At 41.3% G+C, this 27,953-nt stretch overlaps 1 protein-coding gene across 12 annotated transcripts in view; it reads left to right on the top strand.

The window, feature by feature from the left end:
* Nucleotides 1-27,953, top strand: part of KLHL13 (kelch like family member 13) — a 427,026-nt gene that overhangs the window by 339,102 nt on the left and 59,971 nt on the right. The window contains exons 3-4 of one of the 12 annotated variants that reach the window (XM_047844692.1): nucleotides 5,616-5,699; nucleotides 6,072-6,137. The exons of 10 other annotated variants lie outside the window; for them this stretch is intronic. In XM_047844692.1, the coding sequence (XP_047700648.1) occupies nucleotides 5,677-5,699; nucleotides 6,072-6,137 (89 nt within the window). In that variant the 5' untranslated portion in view covers nucleotides 5,616-5,676. Of the gene's footprint in view, nucleotides 1-4,311; nucleotides 4,353-5,615; nucleotides 5,700-6,071; nucleotides 6,138-27,953 lie in introns of those variants that run through there. One more of the 12 variants, XM_047844691.1, reaches the window with a different exon arrangement.

The following is a 27,953-nucleotide window of genomic DNA, read 5'->3' as shown; positions in this document are numbered from 1 at the left end:
CTTGCCTCCCTCAGAGTCCAGGGGAAAAGGAAAAATGGGACTCTTAAAAGGTCCAGTAAATTTTTTTTTTATTTGGAATCCTGCTAGCTAAGGCTACCACCCGACATTTAAGACAAGTAAAATACTTGACGGGGTATCTGGATGGGAAGGCTGGGTCGAAAAGCACAGGAATGTGCTTACTTCCTCATTAACTCCCTGTGTCGGCCCTTCTGCCTATGGGGCGTCAGTCAGCTTAGTTCCCTGTTTCGGCACCAACGTGATCACATTTCCTTCTTCCCAGTGGTCTTGTCACGTATATTTTCGCCCACGTTAGATTCTCACAGTAAGTCCGCCATGGTAAGGGATTTAAGACTTGGGCCAGTAAAATACGAGTCGGTATATTTCACAGTCAACCTTGAATGATTTACGATCTGTCAGGTAGTTTGAATTACTCCTGAACTACCCTCCGTCGTTTGTGGCACAGCACTCCCTTACATTTTAAGGCTGTATAAAAAGGTTATGATTCATTCAAGTGGGAATGGGAAGTTACGAAACGGGCCTCTAACTTTCTTTTCTTCCTAATCCTGTGACGGTACAGGTAGAGTTATTAGTACCAGGAAAAGGCTTTTCTTCCCTTTTGACCCCACCTGTGCCACTGGTCATTCACCCGAAATGAGTACCCCTGACCCACCCTTCTTTAGATCACTGGTTTTCCAAGTCTGTCGCCCGAGGACCTTTCTGCATGACAGAAAACTCGGTAAGCCACTCAGGCCCCCTGCTCTGAACCATCTTAACAGCTATGGATGCGATCACACGATGATGCTATTTTAAATGGAACGTAAGTGAATTGTTTATACTAGCTGAATACAGACCCTGTCATCAAAATCACTAATAACAGGGGCGCCTGGGTGGCGCAGTCGGTTAAGTGTCCGACTTCAGCCAGGTCACGATCTCGCGGTCCGGGAGTTCGAGCCCCGCGTCAGGCTCTGGGTTGATGGCTCGGAGCCTGGAGCCTGTTTCCGATTCTGTGTCTCCCTCTCTCTCTGCCCCTCCCCCGTTCATGCTCTGTCTCTCTCTGTCCCAAAAATAAATAAACGTTGAAAAAAAAAAATTAAAAAAAAAAAAATCACTAATAACATAAGAGACTTACTGTGTCCTAGCAGGACGTGGTGATTCCCCTCCGTTCCCCTCTTCTACGTGAACTAGCGCACGTGAACGTGCCTGTGAAGTTGGAAAAAAAAAAAATACCTATTTCGGTTTAAACTATAATAGAAAAACGATTATTGCCTTTTTTCTGCCAGGCTTGAGGGACACACTCTGGCAATTGTTCTGTTTTCCACAAAATTAAATGAGGAAACGGTCTGGTTTGTTTTCTCTTTGTTTTCAAGTCTATGGTACCATTGATACATGGTTTAAAAGCATTCCTCCGAGGACCTAGTGGATTAAATCATTTTTATGTCCCCTAAGTACTGCCCCGTTGTGGAGAATTCTTGAGAAAAGTGTGGCACCTATCCAAAATCACATTCTCTGGTTTTTTCCCCCCATATTTGAATTTTTTCCTTATAAGTTAATGGAAAGGAAAGTGGTCAGTTTTTGCACTCAATAAACAAGAAAGAAGGTGCAGACAGCTTTTATCTGGGACATTTTTAAGTCATTGAAAGAATATTTTTAAGTATTAACTGCTTCTTGAAATTATTGGCAGAGTCCTCTTAACCCTCTAACATAAAATGGTTGAATAAGATGAAAAGATTTTTTTTATTGTCTACATAAAAGAAAGCACCATGGTTTTTGCATCATTGCATAAATCTAAGAGATTATGCACACATAAAGAGGATGAGACCAAGCTGAAGGCTAAGTGCCAACATCAACGAAAGCTTGTCTGAGTATTTGACACTGTGCATAATGGGGTGTGGTTCCACAGGGAGAGGACACTAAATATTTACACCCCAGGACATGTTTCTCTGGTAAAGCTTCTTGCCCTAGATTAATCTTCCAGCTCATACTATTACCCCCTTCTTTAACCATACCCCCTTCTTACACTTGGATTTTCTCCCATAAAACTTCATGAGAGGCTAAACCTTCTAGATCCAATCCCCTGCCCTCGCTTTTCCCATCTCTCCCATCTCTTTCTGTGGTCTTTGTGAATTCTGTTTTATTGTATGGACCTTCAGGTGAATTATCTCGGTTTACCACAAGTAGTAAAACACAAGCATGGCCCCCCCCAAGCCTCCCTCACAGCTCTTCCCCTCCCCCCCCCCCCCACCAAAGATCACAGCTCTATAATTAAGCTATTCTGTTGGTATCCCTTTCTCATCAATTCTCTGGAATTTTCCGGCGAGAGTTGTGATGTGTGCAACCAACCTTGTTACCTAGTAATGCCGAGTCGCTGCCCAGTGCAGATAAAGTTCTGTGCACATTTCATGCCCTTTCCTCTCAGGCTTGAGAGTAGTAAAGGAAGTTATTGAGAGGAGTGTGTACTGTGAAGAATGGGGAGGTGTGCTTTCCTCGGCCACTTACCATCAGGCTCTGACTTGCCTTAGTGTCCTCTCCGCGCCATCTTGTTTGGCTTTATAGGCAAAGAGTCAAAGAGGGTTTTCGAACATTGTGCGCTAAACTTTAGGAGGAATGCATGGTCCGTGTAATGGAGGAACATTTCAAAACTGGAGACTCAAATTACCATGGGAGACATCACGGAAAAGAATGGAATTTGAGCTGGATCTAGAAGGATGAGTTGAGTTCAGAAAAGTGGAGAGGGGAAGAGATTTCACGTAGGGGGCCTCTGAAGCAAAGGGAGACAGAACAAAACAAGCCTACGAGACAGAGAATGGGCAGTTGGTGGAGTTCAGGAGTGGGTTGGTCACCTCATAATGAGTCCTTTTTTTTTATTAAATTTTTTTTTTAACATTCATTTTTGAGAGACAGAGTGTGAGTGGGGGAGGGGCAGAGAGAGGGAGACACGAAATCTGAAGCAGGCTCCAGGCTCTGAGCTGTCAGCACAGAGCCCGACACGGGGCTCAAACCCGCCAACCGTGAGATCATGACCTGAGCGGAAGTCAGACGCTCAACCAAGTGAGCCACCCAGACGCCCCCGTAATGAGTTCTTAGTAGTGAGCATCGTTGCTTGATTAATTCCTTGAGTGATCCACGCATTCAACAACTGGCTTCTCATAGCTCATAGGATGAAATCCACACCACTTCACTCACATGTGATTTCCTTATATGTTAAAATCTACTCCCCTCAACACTGTGTACCTAAACACCCTCCAGTAATATTGAAGACTTTCTTGACCCTTCCAACATGTTGTACTCCTTTAAATCTCTGTGTGTCTGCACAGACTGCGTCTTCTGGAGTCTACCTGGGGAATAATACCTCATCCTTCGACCCCAGTCGCAGCCTGATTTTTATTGTTCCTCTGTAGAATCGTAGGCATGTACGACTAAAGCTTTTATGCCATATTTTGTGCTGTCAGAGTGCATGTCTGTTTCCCTCACTCAACTAAGAGCTCCCTGAGAGCAGGGGATTGTTCCCTGTTCACCTTTATATCCATATCACCTAGCGGAGTACCCACCACATATGTAGCAAATCCTTAACAAATATTTGTTGACTAAACCGTGTGTTGAACGTTTAATTTACATCACGTATAGCCGTCTTTGAAGAGAGTCACCTAGAAGCAATGTGATTGACAGATCGAACATGGGTGATGCAGAGAGATCAGTTATGTGTATTTTTGGAAGTAGCTCATTTGCTAAAAAAACATAAACAAGAACAAAAACAAACACTAGGGACTAGGCACCTGTGAAATCGACAAAGAATAAAGGCTAGGACTTCATGCCTGACTACTAGAGGCACGGGAGAGGGAAGGGTTACAGAGATTTAAGGTAACATGACAAAGAACAGGGCAGCGACCCTTGAAAAAAGAAGGTTACTTTCAGGCAAACGTGTTTTCTCCTACGTCAGATCTCCCGGTGTTGGTATTTGTCTCATCCCACCTCTGCTCTAAAGCCCGGCACTTTGTTCCCGTTCAATTAACTGGAACTAAGCTCGAGGTTCCTGTGGTTCTGATCCCCGCATCTGATCCGTCCTTAAGATAAGAAATAAAAATAGTTCAGCCACGCCGGCTACAATTTCCTACCAATGGAAGGTGTTCAGTGCATAGGTTTTTGAATATATAAAAAGGCTGTTTCTGCCTTTGGGAGCTGCAACTGAAGTGTTATACCAGCCAGATACACTGGGGTGCGCTACTGTGTAGCAGAGCCTAGCCGTGCCTCCCAGCTCTCAACTTTAAAACTCCAGAGAATTTGATGAGAGAGGGATCCACAAGAACATGACAAATGATGAGAGTTCAAACCTTAAGAGAAAAATGGGCTTATTGGTAAGAGACCTTTCTTTTCCTTTATTTACTGCTGTTACTTATTCATTACAATAGCAAGCCTGTTGTTTTCATACGTGGCTGTGAAACGGTGTACAAAAATCAATTTTATATGTATTGTAGAATTCAGGAGACATATTGGTAACCATGCAAAAATCATAGGAAGCATGGAGAAAGCTTGATTTTTTTTTTTAAAGTCACTAAGGAGATTTTATTTTCTTTCAGACTGTGGTATAGATTTGTATATATATCTGAAGCTTAAATGTAATACAGGTTAAGAAATACATATATATATATTTTTTTTTTAAAGTTAAAATAAAGAATAGTGACTTGTGTAGAGATACATAATTTCCCTCAGTTACCAGAAGGTGGCACACCAGATTCTTCTTAAATACACAAAGGAAAGGAATAATATTAATAGGAATATAAAATAAGCTGTATTTAAAGATACGTTAATGTATTTGTAAGTAAAAAATAATGTAATTGCTATTTGCTTGGTGAGGCTTAATGCTAAAACATGGCAAATATTAATTCAACCCATTGTAGCTTTTTATGATTGCAAAATAATAATTTTTATGTGTATAGCGTTTTAAAAGTGGACTTTGAAATAGTATTGCCATTAAAGAGATGCTGTTTTGAATTCATGGCTCCAAATAAAATAAATAAAAGACTTGCTACCTACCTTTACATAAGAAGTCCTTAGCTTGAGGATAACATTTTGGATAAGGTCTCTGCCAAGGTCTTTCTGACGGTACTATTAGACTCTGACTTTGATTGAGTTGTGACTTGAATAGTGCTTGTGAGATGACCCAGAAAGGAGCCCGAACTGTTTATTTTGAAGACAAAGTTAGATAAGGGTAACGCTTAGCAGCGGTCACTCTCCGTAAGCTAATTGCAACATGAAACGTAATAAAGGTAAATGCATGAAATTTGGCGTTAGCTGCTCCTACACTTTCTCAGAAAGTTGACTGGTGTCAGCCCATACCGCAGTGCTCCGTAGTAGGTCTCTATTTTGAGAGCTGCGTTCCTCGGGCAGTACCAGAAGTCTTGTCTGTCCATCGTTGTCTTTTATATTAGCCCGGAGGAGTGAGATACGGGAGAGTTCACAAAACCCAAATCTTCCGGTTAAGGAGACCGGTGCCTCTGTTTGTATGTTTTTATTAATTATGAGCAGTACGACAATAAGAAAATTGGTAGTAAACGCACCTAGAAGAACATTAACCATCTGTTCCCTGAAAGCTTGTAATGTGTGTCATTTGCTCTCAGGTTTTTATGGCAAAACAGTGGATCAGCAAAGAACTGAACTCTAAGCTTCAAAAACTAGAAAATGACAAAGCATTCCAAGGCCAGGTATATATTGACTGGAAAAGCCTTTCCTTCTGTCCCGATTTTGCCAGTTTAGTCTTTCAGATCAGCTGCCAATAGATGTTGCATTTAACGTCAGTCTTCATTCCAGACTTTCTGAAAATTTAAGAGGGCTTCTAAAAACAAATAGAATCTTATGGCTTTCTTGTTAAGTTTTTTTTTTTTAAGTGAATTTACATATTTACAAGTTGTTCTGAGTGGTATTGACTGTTCAGGATTTATGAACATGGTTTATTAATTTGCAGCTAAAATATATATTCTGCAGAGCATGCTTTGAAAAATTGGAACTAAATACAGTAAAGCCACAATTAACCAGATTTTTTTTTTTTTTTTTTTTTTTTTGCACTCCACTTTCAGGAGACGGAGGCAATTGTCTTTAAAACAAGCCGATTTCAAGGATATATTCAAAAAATCAACTTCGGGGTATGTCCAAGGGTCTGCATTTTCCTCTACCTTTTTGCCAGTGAGAATTTATTTGTATAAGAAAGACCCTGAGATACTAGAAGACATTCGGTCATCAAGGCAACTTGGAATAATGTCTAGGTTAATGTGTTTATGAAGCTGAAAAAAATGATAAATTATCCTGTTACAAAAATACCACACACCATCTATTGTGCTCTGCATTTTCAAATGGGCTTTCCCAAACACAAGTTCAGTTGGTTTTCATAAGATTGCCGTGAATGGGACAAAGGGGCCCCTTCCCTATTTTACAGATCAGGGAGGGTACTGTGGCAAGTCACAAAGCTAGTCAGTGGGAGACCACAACCAGACCACAGGTGCCCACGGCCGTGTCCTTCTCCATCCTTCCTGATCAGAAAGGTTTGAAACAAATCTTTCACTTTCACGTGCTATTGGACAGTCTGTGTAATTTAGACTACCTTTGTTTCCTAATTGCTGGGACTTCACAGCCCCCACTCCGCGTATGTCTGTCGGTCTGCCTCTGTGCCTGCCTGTCAGCCAGCTGGAGACCTTGCTTTCAGACTCACCCAGACCTGGAAGGATCTCGAGTGTGGGAGGGGCAAGATAATGGCCGTGGACGGTGCAGACTGGCAAGCAGTGGTGAGCAGCCCACGCTGATATGCTGGGGAAGGCCGGCGACCCAGAGGGAAAACAGCCTCGCCGTAGCTGGGGCTATCTCCGGTGGGGGGTGAGCAACCTTGACTCTAAAGCAATGTTTCTTCACGTGCGGTGGACCGGGCAGGAAAATCAACTGGGTCACTTGTATAAAATGCAGAGTGCTAGGCCCCACCTGCAGACTTCTACAGAAAATATTCACCCCAGGTGATTCTTAGGCCATACCAAAGTTTGAGAACACCTGCCTTCAAGGTATAGGACTTTTCCTGTGCTCTGTGTATCGGCGTGTATAGAAAAGAGCCACCTTTCTTTGGTAGCATCCATGCTTCGTGTCAAAGTCTGTATGTGTCTCCACCCGAGGCATTCTCGCACTAGCCCCTGTGTATTATGTTGACTGGGAGGTGTTTTTGAAAGATTTGTGTCCATTTTAGACTTGAAGACAGTCAGGAGGCAAAAAGGTTGCTGTCGGAAGGTGAAAAATTAAGTTTTGAGATTTGAAGAGTTAGCCCAGTGACTGTGCAGACTGCCTGATTAGATCGTGGCCGGAGAACATGAGTTCTTTTGTATACTTGTAACATCCAGCAAAGTCGTAAGTTCTTAGTACTTACTGGTGATTGAACTAATTCAGCAGGCACCTCTAATTTATAGGCTTTGGGCTCGGCATAGTGAGTTGATTGATTTTGGTATTTGTGAAGTTCAAGGAGTCAATCTTGCACCGTCGGTAATGGCTAATAGAGGAAGGAGGCCTCGGTGAAAACAAATGCAGTGTAGTCAGCAAATGTGGAAACATGGTCCTAATTAATTTGCTAGGGCTTGTTCCCTGTTGGGAGGGTCCGATTAAGCTCGGTCTTGCTGCCTCTTTGCCCTTTGTGGGGTATAGGTTTCTGTGCTTTGCAGATCTGAATCTCGAAAAATGATTAACTCTGGAAATTGCCAAACAGAAATATTTTCATTTACTGACCGAACAACATCATAGGAATTTCAATAACACGTCCAGACCTGGTGATAGAAGACTCATAAAAAGGCTCAACGATGTCTGTGACTTAGATCCAGCTGAATAAGGAATGAATGAATAAGTAAATGCTAGCTAATTGGAAGATAGTATTTCACTCAAATGTTCTGTAGCTTCAGAATCCCACGAGAAGTAACTGGTTGTTTAAAACCTGTATTTGAGGGGTGCCTGGCTGGCTCAGTCGGTTTAGGTCATGAACTCACAGCTTGTGAGTTACAGCCCCACGTCAGGCTCTCCGCTCTCAGCGCAGAGCCCGCTTTGGATCTTCTGTCTCCTTCTCTCTCTGCCCATCTCCCCCCGACATGTTCTCTCTCTCTCGGTCAGAAATAAGTAAACAAAAAAATAAAAATGAAGCATGTATTTTATTTTGAAGACATGGAGTGGTTCTGAATTTACTGGCTGGAGCAGACAGACTTAGAAAGGCAGTCACGAAGCTCACGCCCCGTCTAGGTTAGGGGGCGCCGGGCTGGCTCAGTATGAAGAGCGTGCGACTCTTGATCTCGGGTCGTGAGTTCAAGCCCCACGTTGGGTGTAGAGATTACTTAAATAAATAAACTTTAGGGGCGCCTGGGTGGCGCAGTCGGTTAAGCGTCCGACTTCAGCCAGGTCACGATCTCGCGGTCCGTGAGTTCGAGCCCCGCGTCGGGCTCTGGGCTGATGGCTCGGAGCCTGGAGCCTGCTTCCGATGCTGTGTCTCCCTCTCTCTCTGCCCCTCGCCTGTTCATGCTCTGTCTCTCTCTGTCCCAAAAATAAATAAAAAACGTTGAAAAAAAATTTAAAAAAAAAAATAAATAAACTTTAAAAAATAAAAGAAATAAAAATAAATTGCATCTAGCTTAAATCTAGGGTCAACCTAGAAGATGAGGTATGTTTTTTGTTTAAAATATTTTTTAATGTTTATTTATTTTTGAGAGAGAGAGAGACAGAGCATGAGTGGAGAAGGGGCAGAGAGAGAGACACACACACACACAGAATCCGAAGCAGGCTCCAGGCTCTGAGCTGTCAGCACAGAGCCCGATGCGGGGCTGGAACCCACGAACCGTGAGATCGTGACCTGAGCCGAAGGCGGACACTCAACCGACTGAGCCACCCAGGCGCACCTGAAATATGTTTTTTGCTTCCTCATATCAAAATTGCATTTACTTTGGTTAGTGATAGAACATGAGATCTACTGGATCTTCCCCCCACTGGACAACCATTGCATCCAAGTAACGAACGAAGTTAGACGTAACTTTAAAACTGTGTTGTGGTTAGTTCGTAACACGTGAGCTCTTTATAGAACATGAGTTGGGGCGCCTGGGTGGCTCAGTCGGTTGGGCGTCCGACTTCGGCTCAGGTCACGATCTCACGGTCCGTGAGTTCAAGCCCTGCGTCGGGCTCTGGGCTGATGGCTCAGAGCCTGGAGCCTGCTTCCGATTCTGTGTCTCCCTTTCTCTCTGCCCCTCCCCCGTTCATGCTCTGTCTCTCTCTGTCTCAAAAATAAATAAACGTTAAAAAAAAAAATTTTTATAGAACATGAGTTAATGATGTCTGACATCATAGGATTTTCACTGAATTAATTGCTAAGTACGTTTTGAGGCATGACAGTTTTAAATTGCACGCTTTTCGGCTTGCTTCTGTAATTTAGACTTACCACCACATATTTGTTATCTTTCAAGGTAAGATATACCCGCCTTCTTTCCCTAAGAATAAAATCTTTCCAACGTAAGATCACCCAAGAGAAGAATTCTAAATTAGCAAATGAGAAGGATCTGAAAATAGTTCAGAAAACAGAGGTATTGAACTGGTTGCTGAATTTCTTGGATACCACCATAGGAGGCAAATAGCATGACTATAAACTATATACCTTTATGAAGACTTTCGAGCCCCATGTTATGGCAACAGGTCACAAGGTTCGAGTCTGACATTGAGTCTTTTTTTTGGAATTTAAGATTTTCTCCTTCATGTCTGGTTACAGCCTTTAATATTTAGTCAATAGTAGTTTCTATAGATGTATATTCCTAGGAAATTTGAAATTGTAATAGTTAGGCCCAGGAAATGCTCAACATAAAATTAAACTAGTTGAACATAAAGGGCCCCTTTTCGTGGAAATTTTAAGTAGTATTGTATGATCTTAATGAGTCCTTACGATTGGCTTTCCATGAAAGAGTTTACTTCTAGATCTCATTTTTTAGCTATAACATTTATGGTGCAGATGTGCATGTGGTAATAACCCTTTGGGTAAAAGGAAATAAGTATCATTTTTTAAATAGTAGCATGATTTCACTAATTTTAATTGGAATGTTGAGGAAAATGTCATACGTTACTGTAAAGGCCTTTCAGTAACTCGGAGTTTTATAAAAGCATAGTCATTGCTGAAAGAATGTAGAATATAAGCAAATGTTGACTTTCCTTAACTAACATGCCTTTTGAGATTGGGTATATATGATGTGCTTATTATTGGAAAGTTTTTTGTGGTGCCGGGGTGATTCAGTCGGTTAAGCATCCGACTTTGGCTTAGGTCATGATCTCATGGTTTGTGAGTTTGAGCCCTGCATCGGGCTCTATGCTGGCAGCATGGAGCCTACATCATATCCTCGGTCTCCCTCTCTCTGTTCCTCCCCTGCTTATCCTCTCTCTCTCTCTCTCTCAAAAATAAATAAACTCAAAATAAGTTTGGGGAGCCTGGGTGGGTCAGTCAGTTAAGCATCTGACTTCAACTCACGTCATGATCTCACAGTTCATGAGTTCAGGTCCCACGTCAGGCTCTGTGCTCACAGCTCAGAGCCTAGAGCCTGCTTTGGATTCTGTGTCTCCTTCTCTCTCTGCCCCTCCCCTACTTGCTCTCTCTCTCTCTCTCTCTCTCTCTCTCAAAAATAAACAATAAACATTAAAAATTTTTTTTAATTTAAAAATTAAAAAAAGTTTTTTGACCATCATAGATAAACATTATTAGGAAGTATTTACTCTCATTAAAATAGTTCAGGATTTATAGGGGCATCTGGGTGGCTCAGTCGATTAAGTGTCCCAACTTTCACTCAGGTCATGATCTTGCAGTTAGTGGGTTTGAGCCCCACGTTGGGCTCTGTGCTGACAGCTCAGAGCCTGGAGCCTGTTTCGGATTCTATGTCTCCCTCTCACTCTGCCCCTCCTCCGCCCACGCTCTCTCTCTCTCTCTCTGTCTCTCAAAAATGAATAAACGTTAAAAATTTTTTTTTAATAAAAAACAGTTCAGGGTTTATAAAAAGATTGTAATATTGCTTATTCTTTTGTTTTCATGCAACTTTTATGGTTTTGCTTCTATATTTGATGCCAAATTAAAATAGAAGTAGTGAAACTATTTGAAAAGCTTTATATGAACGTATTTTTTAGCCAGGAGAGCCATAGTCTTTTTGTTTGTTTCTTTTAAGGTTTTTATTTTTAAGTAATCTCTACACCCAACGCGGGCCTCAAACTCACAACCCCGAGATCCAGAGTTTCATGCTCTATTGACTGAGCCAGCCAGACACCCCAGGAAATCCATATGCTTTTTTTAAGTTTATTCATTTATTTTGCAGAGTCCGATGTGGGGCTTGAACCTATGAACTGTGCGATCATGATCTGAGACGATCAAGAGTCAGATGCTTAACCAACTGAGCCACCTAGGTGCCCCTAGGAGAGCCATATTCTTAACTTTCCTTTCAGTAGCACTGTATATTTGTTTTTATTTTTCATTTTTTTAAGGAAGGTCTATGTTCAACGTGGGGCCTGAATTCACTCCCCTGAGATCAAGACTCACATGCTCCACCAACTGAGCCAGCCAGGTGCCCCAACACTGTACATTTTTAATGGCTTTTTATTGCGATAAGTCTTCAGGTTTAATGTACAAACACATCAGAAAAATCTAATGATGGTTTGGCTGTTTTATTTATAATTCAAGAGATACTTAGGAATTTGCTGGGAGACAACAGATAAATTATCATTATTTGAGATGAGAGCAGACATCATAAGTGATGCATTTATTTCATCTTTAAAAAGCATATATTCTGGGTGATTTTCTTCAGCATATACTTATTTTTAACAAGATAATGTGTATATCTAATTTTTTTCATTTTAAGGAATTCATAGCCTAAAATTCTCAAATTAACAGGTGAATATTCTTTTTACCTGAACTCTGCTTTTAGAGCAGAGTCAAGATTTAAAAATCCTTCCAGGATATATCCTGGCTTTGATACACAATTCTTTTTTGTTTTTTTTTTTAATTTTTAGGAACGCTTATTTTTGAGAGACAGAGAGAGAGAGACAGAGTGCAAGCGGGGGAGGAGCAGAGAGAGAGGGAGACACAGAATCCAAAGTAGGCTGCAGGCTCCGAGCTGTCAGCACAGAGCCCGACGCGGGGCTCGAACCCATAAGCTGTGAGATCGTGACCTGAGCTGAAGTCGGACGCTGAACCGACTGAGCCACCCAGGTGCCCCAGAACAGAATTCTTATTTCATCACCCCTCTGCTTGTAAACTTCTCTTTCAGTTTACCCGACAAATATTTACTGAGTGCTTTCCTGTGTGCCCGGAGCAGTGCTCAGTTAGGAAGATACAAAGATTTGGGGACTCCTTGAGGGAGGAACAGGGAGGGTGTCTCAGGCAGATGAAGTCGCACAGTGGGGACATAGGGTGCACTAAAGCATGGCCACTAGACACATTATCTCTATCTGATGGCGATAAATAAAATGCCTCTCTAAACTGCCTTTTTCAAACACTTTGAAAATGAGAATGCAAAATCAGGTATGTGACTTAAAAAGTTTTTTTTGTCTACCACCACCACACCTGATACAAACACTTTGGTTTGGGGTTTAAGGCAGTTGTTAATAGGGGGGAATACTTAAGGATCGATTTCGTTTGCGCATGTCATAGATGTGCAAAGACTTACTTGGGCTTGTGGATTTGGAAATCATCTATGAATGAGGCACTCAGGGGTAGCCAAGGGGGAGGACAAAAACTTACAGAGTTTACTAGACTTACAGATTTTACTAGAATCTAGAGACTACAGAAAACACAAGGTGGAAGAAAGGGCAAGAACTTCCAAATTTCCCATTCAGTGCTAATCCTTTTTTTAGAGAGTAAGGATAGTCAGAACCTGTGGACCCTTGGGTCCCCAGCAATTGGACCTTCCTTGTCACCTGCTCAGTCCCTCTGTATTTGCTGTCCTACCCCAACTCCTGTCTTAGTCCCATAACCTCATTCATTGGACCCCCAAGTATAAAAGTTGCCACATCCGGGAACTACTACCTTTCTGGCTTCTCATTCTCCTTCCGTCCAGCCATTCCCCTCCTCGCCCTTTTTGTCCTCTCCTTTTGTCCCTTTTCCTAGTGTTTCCTGGCTTGCCGGCTTACCATCCCCACTTATGGCTGTTCTGTGCCTCCTTCCCCCAAAACTCAGTATCCTTCTTCTCTTTTGAACATGTCAAAGAGGGGAAGAGTGCTTGCCTACACTTTACTCCTGCCAGTGGGGAGGAATTCTGCATATGCATATGCGTGCATACCCACACGCATATGTATGCGTGTGTGCCGGCACAACAATTGTGTTTTTGTGCTTGTTTGCATTGTGAGAAAGGGGATAGCTACTATATGAATCCCAGACATAGTCACAGGTGTAAATCCTTTGCGGGACTGTAAGGATCCACACAGCTCTGTTAAGGAAATTGACATGTGAGAAGGTACTTCTAAAAGATGAAGTTACTCACGACTTTCCAACATAGTCAACCTTTGAGAAACATCTGGGATTTTCTGTTTTGATTTTAGCAAGGCTACATATCTGAGTATCTAGTAAAAAAAAAAATTAATGCATTTGATATTCAGTCTCCTGAAACAACTCAAGGAGGTACACACAACACCCATACGCGCACACACACACGTATATGTGGCCATTCCTGTGAACGGTTCCATTTTCTATAATAAGGCACCCTGAATGTTTTAAGATTTTTGCTCTGTTGTGCGGGAGTCCATTTTTTTGTGTGCTCTAAAAGGTTTAACATTTTCTACGTGGTCACCTTCCAAATACTCTTACTGATTGGTAGAACAGAACAGAACACACGATTTGGCTTACTCTGGTCCGATCTGAGCAATGCAAATCATGTGGATATCCCAGATTAGTCCGAGGAGACACTGTCAGGATCGAAGAGAAGCTTACACGGCGCCTGCTCACACAAACTGTGGTTAATGCTATCAGTCTCTAGTTGTACCTACCACAGGATTAACCAAAACTTGCAAGGAAGAGGTAGGTCAGTTCTTAGGGAATATCAGGAAAATATGGAGAGAGAGGTCAGATATGCGACATCATAGTCAATTCATCGAGTGGGGTGGTGGCGCTAAAGGACTTTAACGGTCAGCCAGTAGTTAAACTGTCCTATAAAATTATTTAGAAACATTGATGTTTAGAAAAAAACAATACACTCCTTGCTGGGTATTTCACTTCTCTTCCATACTATGACTGGCTTAATTTTTATTTACTTTTTTCTCCCTCCTCCTATTTAAACACCTTCTGCAGTGAAGATTTTGCAAATGGATTCTAGAGTGGGAGTCTTAGACCAGCAGATGGAACATTGGGCAAGTTAACATCTCTGGGCCTCAGTTCTTCATCTGTACAAAGAGGGTACTGAGCAAGGTGATGTGTAAGAATTCTAAAAGTTCTAAAATTCTTCTCTTTCTACATTGGGAACCAGGGAATTCCATGTTGCAAGATTTGGCCAAGAATGACACTTTTTGTGGCCTTGGCCAAGTCCCCACATTGTCCTTTGTTTATGACATCTCTGAAATATGCACTTCACAGGTATTTTTAAGTGATTCATTAATGTTCCTAAAATGCTTTGACGAGCGTTTGCATATGTTGTGTTTCTATCTTGTCTCTTTTGCGCGGTGGGGTCCATAGTAGAAACCGAATGTTCCATAAATGAAATCACTGTTTTCTATGAAGTCAATGATGGTTTTTGACATTTCCCAGCCTAAATATTAAAGTAGTGGGACACTGAGCCTGCATAAAATCATATTTAAAACCCACACTTAATCGTTTGCTCCCTTTCACTCTGTAGGTGAAAACATTTTCAGTTCCAGAATGTAATGGTAATTACACTCGATAGTTGGCTACTGGGGTCGCCGTCAGGATAGTAAAATCTGATTCATTTGGACTCTACTAATTTGCAATTGGGGTGATTTTACCTGGCTGAAGTTTATTTCTAAACAATGTACGAAGAATGATGTTAACCAAATTAATAGCATAAAGCGTATTTCATGGACTATATTTATGCTTAAAGAAATTCTTTTTAAAGCCTTTGGCATATGAGTTGCTTGCTCATGAGAGATAATTACAAATGACTCCTAGCAATTTATTAAAGCAGAAACACTGAACAGAAATAAATGGTCACCATCAGATGTAAGCTTTTAAGGTTTGGGGTCTTTATAAGCACCGAGGGTGGTGTGGAGGGAGCAGTCTTATTTTCTTTTCACTTTGAGCAAATATTACAATTGTCAGAGGTCCACAAGAACAGGTTCTAAACTTTAAGAGAAATCTAGGTTGGAAATTGACATAGATGATTTGTTGGTGCTGGTTGATTTCTGTGGGACCTGAGGTTAGACAAAGATTATGTTGCTTTTTTTGAATAAGTTGATTGTTCACAGAAAGCTAATAACTGCAGAACCTTTGCAATAAAGTCATCTTCACCTGTTTGGAGACTTGGAAAACTATACATTCACCCTATTTCCCCCTCATAAATGTTGAGTGCACTTTACAGACTGCTCGAAACGCTTCACTAACCGTGTTTTTATATAGGTTTGGCGGGGGGCGGGGGGTCTTTGTTCTCAGAAGTTCTATTTGCAGTTACTGTTTTGTAAGATTTTCATAAGCTGGAAAGTGGTTGAGCTTCCTTTCTAAAACGTCCCCTCCTTGCTACCTACAGCTAGTTTGTATGGCTGTTTTATGTTTTATATTTGTAAATGTTTGAGAATGCTTCACCTTTTTGGAATGGAACATTCCAAACTTGCTTGATGGGTGTGTGTGTGTGTGTGTGTGTGTGTGTGTGTGTGTGTGTATTTTATTCTTGGGGTTTCCAACAACTTGCTGCTCCTGATTGTTGTACCCGGAAACTTTTTGTCCCATAATTCTTCAGAGTTACTACACAAAGCCTTCTAATGTAAAATATTGCCTATGGTTTATTTGCATTAGTGGTGCTTTTTGTTTTTAACCTTTTACATGTACTTTGCTCATTAAGGTATTGATAAATACTCCTTTCTCTGATTCCTCTGAAGATTTCTATGAGACAGTTTTGTGTGTGCGTACTAAAAAGAGAAATATAATTTAACTTTTTCAGTTGCTTGCCTGGGTGTTTGGGGGTGTTTGTGTGGGATAGATTGGATTAAAAATTATTTGTGAGTTAGTGATGGCTGACATCTCCTTACTATTTGATAGCGTTTGTGCATTGCTGGTCAGGATTTCACAAGAAGCTTTCTCTCCATATATGTATGTTTGCTTGTGGTGTGTGTATATACCGAATGTACATGTATGGTTGGCTTTCATAGGAAAATACTTTGGGCCTGAATATTGATGTGGATCTTAAAGGACGGTTAGTTGTGATTACCTTAGCTCATTGCACACTGTATTTCTGGTACATTAAATTCTGTATTTTGGAAGTTTGCAAAGTAGTTGCTTCCTCTGGTCACATTCATCTGTGCCTTTTTTGAATACAGATAAGAAAGCCTCTTAAGGGACCACGTCTCAATCTTTTCAATTAAAACTAGGAATAATTTGGAAAGAGTATCTGAAAGCCAGCTACTTAAGTTAGAAGCAGAAGTTTATTGTTTGCATACAAACTTGAAAAGAAATATGAGCTCTTTGTCACTGCAGTGATTTTTTTGGTGGCTTCCGCGTCAAGGGCAGTCTGCTTTTCCTAAGCTTGCATTGGCAAAAGCAGATAATTCTGGTTATATAGGTAGATGTTGAGTGATGGCGACTTGCCTACATCAGGGGTGAAATTGTAAAATTCTTCAGCCTGTAAATAAAGAGTTCAGCATAATACCCGTCTGTCCTATGTTCACGTCTCTGAATCGTGTAGAAAATTTGTGAGTTGGGTGCTTGAAAGAGAAACTTAAAACAACCCCCCCCCCCCCCGCCGCCCCCGTCACTTTCAGGGCACTTACGAGGATGCTATTTTCTGGCAGTGTTTTAAAGCAATATAGATGAAACGTCTACTTGCCACTGCTTTCGCGAAATACCTCCAGTTGCCTTTGACAGCAGCTTGAATTTTTCAATCTCCTTGTCAGTCACTAACCCCTAGAGGTTACCGGACCCGCCGCTGAGCTTTGGAACGTCCCTGCTGGACACCTGCTTGGCCGGCAGCATTGGTCTCTCCTCTAGGCAATTTGTGAGCTCTTTGGGGGTGGGGGGGAGGCGAGAGGGGGGGTGAGCGCGAGGGGACGTAGGGGAGAGAAGAAGGGGAGGGCAGCCTTGAATTAGATTGTTGATAGCGTCCCTCCGAGGACTGCTATTAAGAGCACACTACTCTGTGCTCTGCTGCAGAAGACAGAGTGGTATTCGTGTTACCACAGCATGTTGTCACTGTATGCGATTTTGCTCATCCCGGCTTGGAAATAAGAATAGGGAAAGGAGAGCAACTTGAATCAGAAGCCGCTAGAAGAGCGGGCAGAGTTCCGCAGCAGTTTATATTTGTTCTTACATTTTGCCTTCTTCTAACTGGAAAACAGAGAGACTGGCAGTTTTTAAACGGGCTTTTCCCATAATGGCATTCTTGTATTGTGTGGCCAGAGCTCGCACAGGAGGAAAGCAGGCTGCCGAATTTAGTCACTGATCTCTATTAGCTGTGGCCTAAGGCTATGCTGAGGTTTATATCCCATTTGTATTGTTGCAGCTCAAAAGAAGAATGTTCAGAGGATGACAAGTGTATTCTGAGTAGGTATGTTGTTTCATTTTCCTGTGAAACCCTTCTGTTTTTTTTTTCCTGCTACTATTGGTCAGAAATCAGGTTAATAGGTGCAGAATATAGTACAGGGCTGCAGTATCCCTGTGAAGGTAGAACAATGGTGTTGCAAGCTTAAAAAAAAAAAAGAGAGAGAGAGAGAGAAAGAAAAAGAAAGAAAACCCCAGCCGCTTTTATTAAATAAAGCTGCATTGTGTGGTATGCACGGTGCAGTCTTAAAAAATATATATATATATATATATATATATACTGCAGTCAACGCTTTCCTAACGAGGTGGCACTATTGTTGAGTTAGAACGATAGAATCATCATCTTGCTTTAGGGGACAGGAGGATTTAAAGGAGGTACCTTGCAGCCCTATTTTACAGATTGGAAGCGTCGGTTTCAGGGCACTGGCAGGATCGTTGGCTTGTTCTCGGCGGCCGCCGCTGCCGTGTCGGGGCTGCGTGGAATGGAAGTCCTAGTTGGTACTCTGTCATGGAAACGCTGTTTACTGTTATTGTAGTACCGTAGTGACAACATGCCATTGAAATGGAAAACGGGCTCTCCTGCTATCTGGAAATTCCCAGTTCCTGTGCTTAAAACATCCAGGTCAACTCCACTTTCTCCAGCATACATGTAAGTGAGAGAAAAGAGGATATTAAAGTGGGCTTTCATTCGTGGATCAACCTTGTGGCAAAAAAAAAAAAAAGGGGGGGGGGGTAAAAATCCCAAGCAGCGACATCCCAAAACCCACAAGATCAAAAACCTCAAGCTTGCTTATCATTAAATATATTGGCATGCCCACGTCTTACCTTCGGTTTGTTGTCCTAGGAGTTTGTTTATTTTCATTTAACGTGCTTAATGGTGATCGAATTACTGATGTAAAAAAGTCTAAAGGTATACCTAAGGAATTGCATAAGGATAAACTTTGATCTTTTACACTGGTTGGATTTTTTGCTGAATTTTTGTATATCTGAAGCACTTAGATGACTTCTTTTGTGGTTGATGTTGGTGTGGTGTTAAATAGGGAAATGTGTTCTCTAATTTTTTTTTTTTTTTTTTGATGAATCTGAAACATTCGGAGTTAACGCATTGATCAAAAATGGGTCTTTTAATCCGGACTTTTATTCTTGCGTTGTGTATGAATATTAATAAGTTTGGTGTTTATATCTTTCCCGGTTGTGTAATTCAAGTTCAGAAGTGTAAGTTCAAATTTGTGCAAGTTACGGTTCTATGAATAGCTACATATCTACATGGAGTTGCAAAGTATGTTCTACAAATGCCTATTTTAGAAATTTATTTTAAGTAAATATATACTAAAACATATTGGGAAGTCTTGCTAGAATTTTTCAAAATCGTATTTTTTTTAATTTGCAAACTGTTGCCTTAGAAACAAAATCCAGGAGATGTAATAAAATGTCCTTTTGAAATACTGTCTGTGAAGCTTTTTTTCCTTTCGGTGGAGGAAGGAATAAGGGAAAGGTAGACCCTTTTTTTTTTTTTTTAATATTCGTACAAAAAGGGCTTATGAGTGCAAGGCTGTTTCAACTGTATTTCCTTGAAAATATCTTTCAGTAGGAAAGATGTGGAAAATTCTTCCTGCTTTAGGTTAATTGTGTGTTTAGAAAGCCGGTGAGGTGCCATTCTGTTACTTAGGTTTTTTTCTGCCAGGTTCGGATGCACAGTGGTATCTTCTCTGGTTCTTTGAAAGGATTTCAGTCCAAACGCATCTTTCCCTAGAAAGCGCTGAAAAATGAGCACATTTCAGAGTGAAGTCCCGTCATCGTGTCGTTTTCAGATAATTTTTTATGTCCTTCCTTAGAGATGCTTCAGGTGACTTTCTCTGTCTGTTAATTTTACTCTTCCTGTAAAGTTAAAACTTTATATTTGTAAGAAAAAAAGGGGCGGGGGGGGGGGGAGATTGGTTCTACTTGTTTCTCAAAAGCTGAATGTGTCAAAAGCACCAATTAGTGGAGGTGCCGAGTTAATGGAGCTCCTTCAAATAATTTGAGGAAATGAGATGTGCCTGTTGACTTTATGAATCTTGGCTGGTGAGAAATGAGCAAAGATTTACCAAAAGCAACTTAATTGTGAAAACAAAACAAAGCATACACGCCCCAAAACTTAAAATCAGTAGGGTACAATAAATCATGGCTAATAATGAGCCTTATCTTCCTACTATATTTTACTATACAGAAGATCCAAATTGCAGCTGGTTTTCCAATTTTTAGAGACGGTTAAAAATTTTTTTTATATTGTATTAATTCATACTAACCACAGGCTTGGATACAGCCTAGTAAAACATCTTGAATGAATCCCTTTCTTCCTTTTAAGCAGTCACCTCTTTGACCTGATGATATGAATGAATTGATATAGATGGCAGAAGCTAGAAAATTCCACAGAGCTTTGCATGTTGATGTTGATTCTTGGTAGTGGCACAGAGGTAGAATGGACAAATATACTTGAAGGGCTGGCGTTGGGTTACACTGTTTTGACATTGTGACAGTCTATATTATTAAATTGGCCTTAACTTATTTTTCTTTATAAATAAATTAACACAGGCTTTAAAATATTATGTAAATGTACACAGGGAAAACGTTAAATATAGGAAAAGACTAGCGTGGGGAGGTTAAGTTGGGCTTGTAAATACATTGCTTAGTTTTTGACTGTTTTAGGTTGGAGTTCATTGTCTTGCTTGGCCAGAAATAAAAATATCATGGGTAACATGTTGTAACTATTCCACAACACTTCACACACAAGGATACTTAAGTTGAGCATAATGTTCGCTCTCAAAAATTATAAAGACTAAGTTAAAACACTGAGTCGAGAAACATTATATTTGCTCTCACAGTTGCTGAGCCGGCAGACACAGGTTAAATGGTTATTGGTGTCTTTGAGTCTAAAGCCTTTGCCCTATGATGGAACAGTTTAATTCCGACTTTCTGGTCAATTGCGATATTTTATAATTTGTCTACAAGCTCACGTATAAACATTTAAAATACTATCTTGGATATAGAGTTCTGGACAGTGACGAGAAACATCCTTTTATACGTTTGCTTGGGTAGTATTGGTTTGTAGTGTTTTCGCATTATTTACTGTGATTTGTCAGATACACGTGACGTGGTTTTCGTGGAAGATGTGGGTAGTTTTTCCTAGACTGAGAATTCAAGAAAAATATTTTCGGTTGTAGTCAAAATGTGCTGTAGTAATTGAGCAAGCATGGAAAAACTGTCAAGGCTCCTTGTGGGCTCGTTCTCAACCTGGTATAGGTGCCCCTCAGCTAGAGCTCCTGTGTTGGTGCCGTAGGTAGGGCGGTGCTGGCACGCTGGTGAAAGGTACAAGAGACAACACTTCAGTTACTGCAAACACTGCGCAGAAAGGCAGTTCTTCCCTTGTGGATTTCAAACCCAAGTGGGTCTTCTTTCTCCGTCTTGAAAGCCTGACTGAGAGTTGCAAGCTCTCCATATTTTTCAGGTTGATTGATGATAAGGACAATGTTTATGACGACATTAAAGAAAATGGTTTCTTCCATAGCATAAAGCGCTCTCCGCACTCTATTATCGTATGCTTCGGGAATAGTGGAGTCGTACCTTGAAGACAAAAGATTTAGGGGAAAAAAAATCCTTTGGCCTTCAGGTAGCTTGGTTACCAAATACTTCGTCTTTAACTGGGTAGATCTGGTCTTCCTTCAGCTTCCATTTTGCACCCTTGCAGGGTGGTGTGCCATCCACGTGGAATGGGATTCTCTGAAGGGACCGTCTTGATGGAAATCTGAGTGACGTGTTTGTGTTACCCTCTGTTCAACAGTAGGTTGAAGTTCAGCCTTAGCCTGAGGGAGGATCTCCTGGTCAGGGTAAACTGAATTAGTAAAGACTGCGCTCCTGACAGGTGTGCACCATATAAATTAACCTGTCCTTTTGCCTAAATTAATAAAGCTGAAAGGGCAGTCACATCTAAGTGGCTTTCTGGTATTTTGGTATTCATTGTTTTAAAACAGCAAATGGTTCCTTCAGGCTAATGTTCTAGGGTTAACGTATTGTTAGTTTCTAAGGGCACACTGAGATAGAACGGATTAGCATTAGCAATCCTTTCATGTTTTTTTTCACAAGCAGTAACTTTGGATAATAACCGTGTGGCAAAAAGAGGAAGACAATGGGTAGGAATTAACCAGTGCAATGTAACAGTGAATTCTAGCAAGGCAGACGCTGTGAGATGTTTTCCTTCGAATTTCACCTTTCTCAGGCTAAAAGGCAGTGAGCATAGAAGGAGTTTAGTAAATTAGACTTGTCCCCCTTTAGCTAATGCACTTGCATTCGGTTAGCTTCCTGTTTACAATTACTTTGTTTAATATGTAAAATGGAGTTTGTAGTAAATATCAATAGCACAGTATTTTACAGCAACTGCTTTCTATCATTTCATCATTAAAATTCAGTATCTGGATTTCCTGAGAAAAGATGGTGCATCCTAGATAAGTATCCCTTGTTTATGGGTGATTCAAAAAAGAGATCAAATAAAACTAGGCATTTTCTAAATTTGACATCTTTTCTGTTCCCTAAGATTGTCTCCCCCCCCCCCCCCAATTTAGGGAATAAAACAAAACCTTGTGGTTTTAGAAATCGTATTTTATTTAGCAAAATACTTCTTAAATTGATAATCTCAAATTAGAAAAGAATGTATTTAGCCACTTTCACCATTAGCGTCTACATAAACTTTTATTTCTGTCTGCTTAATTTGTTTTTACTAAATGCTCACTCTAACAAAATTACGTGGAGAAAAAAACGTAAATGTAAGCTCCTTTAAGACTTACTAATGGAAAACCATAGAGATAAATGTGACCTTAGAGGTCCTTTAGAGAATCCAAACCCCCTTTAAAGCAGGAATCCTTTCTGCGACACCTCTGAAAGATGGTAATACACATTCTCCTTAATCACTGTCTGTGACAGAGAGCTCACTACCTCACTCCTTGCATTGAGTCTTGTTTTCCGGACCTTTCACTCTGCTGGCTGTCCTCACCCAGATAGTTTTCTTGTGTTAATCGTTATACAAGATAATACATCTGAAAGCGGTGCTCCCTGGGTGGTCCAACTAGAAGACACTTTGCCCCTTTTATATAGATGCTCTGCTTGTCCTAGAGCCTGGGATTATATCATTTTTTAATCATAGGATTCACACCGTTCCATAGTGAATTCAGCGTTTACAAACTTCCTTCCCAGATTTTTTAGTCTGAGGAAGCCTGGCATGTGCAAGTGAACGTAAAACTTTGTTTTAAAGCCAATTGTGTGTGTGTTTTGAAAGATCTCTTGAAGTCCTTTTTACATAACTGAAGAATACAGCACAAAGAAACTTGCAAGACAGAAAGCTAGTATTTCTGATGTTTTCAGAACTTTCCAAGAATTGTACCTGTCAAGAATTAATCTAGATTCATTTCTTTTAATATACTTTAATGTTCCTTCCAAGTACCCCTGGAAACACTCGCCGCAGAAGGAAGAGGCAGAAATGCAAATCTCACATCCTCATGGGAAGCCTGGAGTTACTAAGAATTCTAAGGATTCCAGACATTCTGCTTGAAAGTTAGAATATTTAGAGGAGAACCTAAGTAGGGCCCAGTGAGGGGGAGGGGAAAGAAAGATGTAAGAGAGAGGCAAGAATTTGTGTGAATGACTTGAACTTGTGGTTTAAAGAGTCCAGAATTGCAAGCACTGTGCATGATGGTATTTTAAATCGAAATGGCAACCACTGTGTATTGCTTTATTTCCTCAAGACTGTCAGAAAGAGGCAGGGTCCGTGGAAGATTCTTGGGGAATTGGTATATAAAGAAGTTGCTGAGTAATCCCTTTATGAAAGCACTCAGTGCTTTCTCACTCACCTTGTATATTGACGTTATAATCTTCAGAATTACTCGCTTTGTGTTCTGTGCCAGGCACAACTCTGCTGGGTATTAGGGCTCTAGTCCTTGCAGTCATTTAAAATGACTGTTCTTGGGGCACCTGGGTGGCTCAGTCGGTTGAGCGCCTGACTTCAGCTCGGGTCACGATCTCACAGTTCATGAGTTCGAGCCCCGCATCGGGCTCTGTGCTGGCAACTCAGAGCCTGGAGCCTGCCTCCGATTCTGTGTCTTCCTCTCTCTCTGCTCCTTCTCCACTCATACTGTCTGTCTCTCTCTCAATTTATTTTACTCGCATGAAAATTCTGAGCCAAGATAATCAGGTTAATTTTTTTTTAAGGTTTATTTATTTTTGAGACAGAGCGAGAGACAAAGTGCAAGCCGGGGAGAGGCAGACAGAAGGAGACACAGAATCCGAAGCAGGCTCCAGTCTCTGAACTGTCAGCACAGAGCCTGACGCGAGGCTCGAACTGATGAACCGTGAGATCATGACCTGAGCCGAGGTCGGACGCTTAACCGACTGAGCCACTCAGGCGCCCCTCAGGTTAATTTTTATTTACTGTATTTTCAGTATTGATAATGGATTTAATGGGAATGAAAACACTATAGATGAGAAAGGTGTCTGGGCCGAATGTGAAGATAGGAATTGAAAATAGATACCAGATTTGATTTTACTTTTAAGATTTTTTTAAGAATTTATTTATAAAATTTTTTAAAGTTTATTTACTTTTGAAGGAGACAGAGACAGAGCATGAGCAAGGGAGGGGCAGAGAGCGAGGGAGACACAGAATCTGAAGCAGGCTCCAGGCTCTGAGCTCTCGGCACAGGGCCCGACATGGGGCTCGAACTCACGAATTATGAGATCATGACCTGAGTTGAAGTCAGACACTTAACTGACTGAGCCACTCAGCTGCCCCTAAAGATCTTATTTTTAAGTAATGTTTACATCCTGCATGAGGCTCAAACTTACTACCCCGAGATCAAGAATCCCATGCTCTACTGTCTGAGCCAGCCAGGTGCCTTGAAAATACATAACAGATTTTATTTTATTTGTTAAATTTTTTTGAAGTTTATTTACTTTTGAGAGAGAAAGAGAGAAATAGAGAGGGAGCACACACAAGTGGGAAGGGGCAGAGAGAGAGGGAGACAGAAGATCTGAAGCAGGCTTCACGAACCATGAGATCTGACCTGAGCTGAAGTTGGATGCTAAACCGACTGAGCCACCCAGGCACCCCAATACCAGATTTTAAAGTGAATATTACATAGGATGGAAAATGGTCCAATTTATATTTAAACTTGACAGTAACCTTTTTTTTTAAAAAAAAGTTTAAGGTTTTATTATTTTTTTTTTTTAATTTTTAAAAAAAATTTTTTTTTTCAACGTTTATTTATTTTTGGGACAGAGAGAGACAGAGCATGAACGGGGGAGGGGCAGAGAGAGAGGGAGACACAGGATCGGAAACAGGCTCCAGGCTCTGAGCCATCAGCCCAGAGCCCGACGCGGGGCTCGAACTCACGGACCGCGAGATCGTGACCTGGCTGAAGTCGGACCCTTAACCGACTGCGCCACCCAGGCGCCCCAAGGTTTTATTTTATTTTTCGAGAGACAGAGAGAAACAGAGCACAAGCAGGGGAGGGGCAGAGAGAGAGGGAGACACAGAATCCAAAGCAGGCTCTGAGCTGTCAGCACAGAGCCCGATGCGGGGCTTGAATCCATGAATGCGAGATCGTGACCTGAGCCGAAGTCAGACGCTCAAGCAACTGAACCACGCAGGCTCCCCGATGGTCACGTTTTTAAACAAGAGGAACGGAATGCCATCCTATAAGTTGGACAGGACGTAGGTGCTTTATATAGCACACAGGGGTACATATTTTACCCTTCAAGCAGCAAGAATTTGACCCTGGTCCGTAGGAGGTAATCTTAGTGAAAAATAAAATTACACTCTGTTTTCAATGATAGTGAAATATTTTCTCTGGTGTTACATCCTATGACGAGGGCGTATGTTGTTTTTGCCCCATGTTGCCACATTTATGGTATGGTAAGATAAGAGCATCTCCAGCTGTGTGGAGATAGGGAGATGATTCAGTAGAGAAAAGCAATTAACTTAGCCTTCCCTAAGAAAAATATAAATAAAAACACCTTTCAGAGCTCCGGGAACTTAAAACTTGAATCTAGCCTGTCAAACCAGTATTATAAATTTCATATGAAATGCATTTGTTTGCAGTGTTGAAAAACTGTCAAGTACCTTGCAGACTGCCTCCCAAACGCGCTCTCAGGGTAAATCTCTGTTTTACACCAAAGGGCACAGTGGTTCCGAGAGGTTAACTACCTTGCTCGCTGTTTACGCTTCAAGGAAGACGTACAGTGAGAATTCAAACTCAGGTCTGCTTGATTCCAAAGCTCTTAACTTCGCTAATGCCTTTTTTGTCTTTATAGACATTTGCTAGTTTCATGCCAGCTCTTAATTAGATGATATCTCCCTAGGATTAGAAGAACAAAGAAGTATGATAAATGAGGGAAGCTTTTTTGAAGGGAGCGGTGGTGTAAGGAGAAGTCAGCTTTACTGGGCCGTGCGGTCAAGTGGTGATGTTGTAGGAAAATATTGGGGCGGTTATCTTTCCTCTCTGATAATATCAGGATTAATTTCACGGTTCCCTGTTTCTCTAGAAGCGCTATTCTACCTTTGTTGGCTACCCACGCTCTCCCACCATGGACAGCGCTCTGTCGTGCTCTTTGTAGTACTTTCCCAGGATACTCCCGAGTCAGTACGTTTGGTCCTGTCTTGTGGACAGGATAGTCCCTTTGCTTAATTGTGTGCAAGCACTCAAAAAACCCTCTGTATTCGTTTTCTTGCTGCCAGAATGAATTCCTGCAAACGAACGGCGTAAGACATTACAAATTTATTAGAGTTTTTTTTATTTTTGAGCACAGAACTCTGATATGGGTCTCACTGGGCTAACGTGAAGGCATCCGCAGGGCTGTGATCGCATCTGAGGCTCTCGGGAAGAATCCGTTAACTGCTCATTGCGGTCACTGGCAGAACTCCGTTCTCCTCAGTGGTAGGACCAACGAGGTTCCCGTCTGCTTGCTGGCTAGAAGCTGAGAGTTGAGGTCAGCTGCTAGAGGCGGCCTGCATTTCTTGCCTTGTGCTCCCTTCCAACATCTTCAACACTGACAACGAAGAGTCCTTTTCACATGAATCTTTTCCTTTTTTTTTTTTTTAACGTTTATTTATTTTGGGAGAGAGAGACCGAGTGCAAGTGGGGGAAGGGCAGAGAGAGAGAGAGAATCCTAATCAGGCTCCGCTCTGTCAGCGCAGAGCCCCATGCGGAGCTCAAACTCGCAAACCAGGAAATCGTGACCTGAGCCAGAGTCGGACACTTAAGGCACTGAGCCACCCGGGCGCCCCTTCTCATGAATTGTTTTCTGACCTGCTCTTCTGCCTTCCTCTTCCACTTGTGAGGGCTCGTGTGATTAGATTGGGCCCGCCTGGATAATACAGGAGGGGTTCTACAAATTTTACATTTTTATTACTAAGCCAAATTTATTAATCTCTGCGCCAGTGGTTTTGCTCGTGAAAATTATAATAATTCAACCATAACTAGGCAGGTCTCAAACTCTGCAACAGTGATTTCCTGGAAATCTTATTTACACGTAGAATTCTCCAGGGACAGCACTATAATCTGGGGTTGTGTTGAAAGCCTCATTATTATGCTCCAAGTCCTATAAAATAAGCACAAATGTATTGTATGCATCAATTTTACAAGTATGCACAAACACATAAAATGCAAGTGTGAGTTAAAACTAAGATGGCAATCATTTAAAAAGTTTATTGTTGATTTGACTTCTTAAAATGCAGACTATTTTTGAGATCATTTGCATGGTCCAAGTCTCCTTTTATTTATTTATTTATTTATTTATTTATTTATTTATTTTTAAAGGTTTTTTTTTTTTTTTTTAATGCTTATTTCTTTTTGAGAGAGAGAGAGAGAGAGAGAGACAGAGTGCGATCAGGGGAGGGCCAGAGAAAGAGGGAGACACAGAATCAGAAGCAGGCTCCAGGCTCTGAGCTGTCAGCACGGAGCCCGCCCAATGCGGGGCTTGAACCCACAAACCGTGAGATCATGACCTGAGCCGAAATTCAACGCTTAACCAACTGAGCCACACAGGCTCCCCTGAGGAAAACGTTTAAAAAGCCTCTGCAATCCTTTCCACTTTCTCCAACTATTTTCATTTTATTTGGAGAACTGTCCAGAATTAGATAAAGCATGAGGGCTATAAGAGAGTAATACTTAACAACTACAAGGTCTTCACATGTCTCGGGAAAGACATATAGACAGTATAAGTT

This window comes from Prionailurus viverrinus, chromosome X (genome assembly GCF_022837055.1).
Source record: "Prionailurus viverrinus isolate Anna chromosome X, UM_Priviv_1.0, whole genome shotgun sequence".
NCBI classification, from domain to species: domain Eukaryota; kingdom Metazoa; phylum Chordata; class Mammalia; order Carnivora; family Felidae; genus Prionailurus; species Prionailurus viverrinus.
Note: the sequence above shows the minus strand (reverse complement) of the source record. Positions and strands in the feature narration are given on the sequence as shown.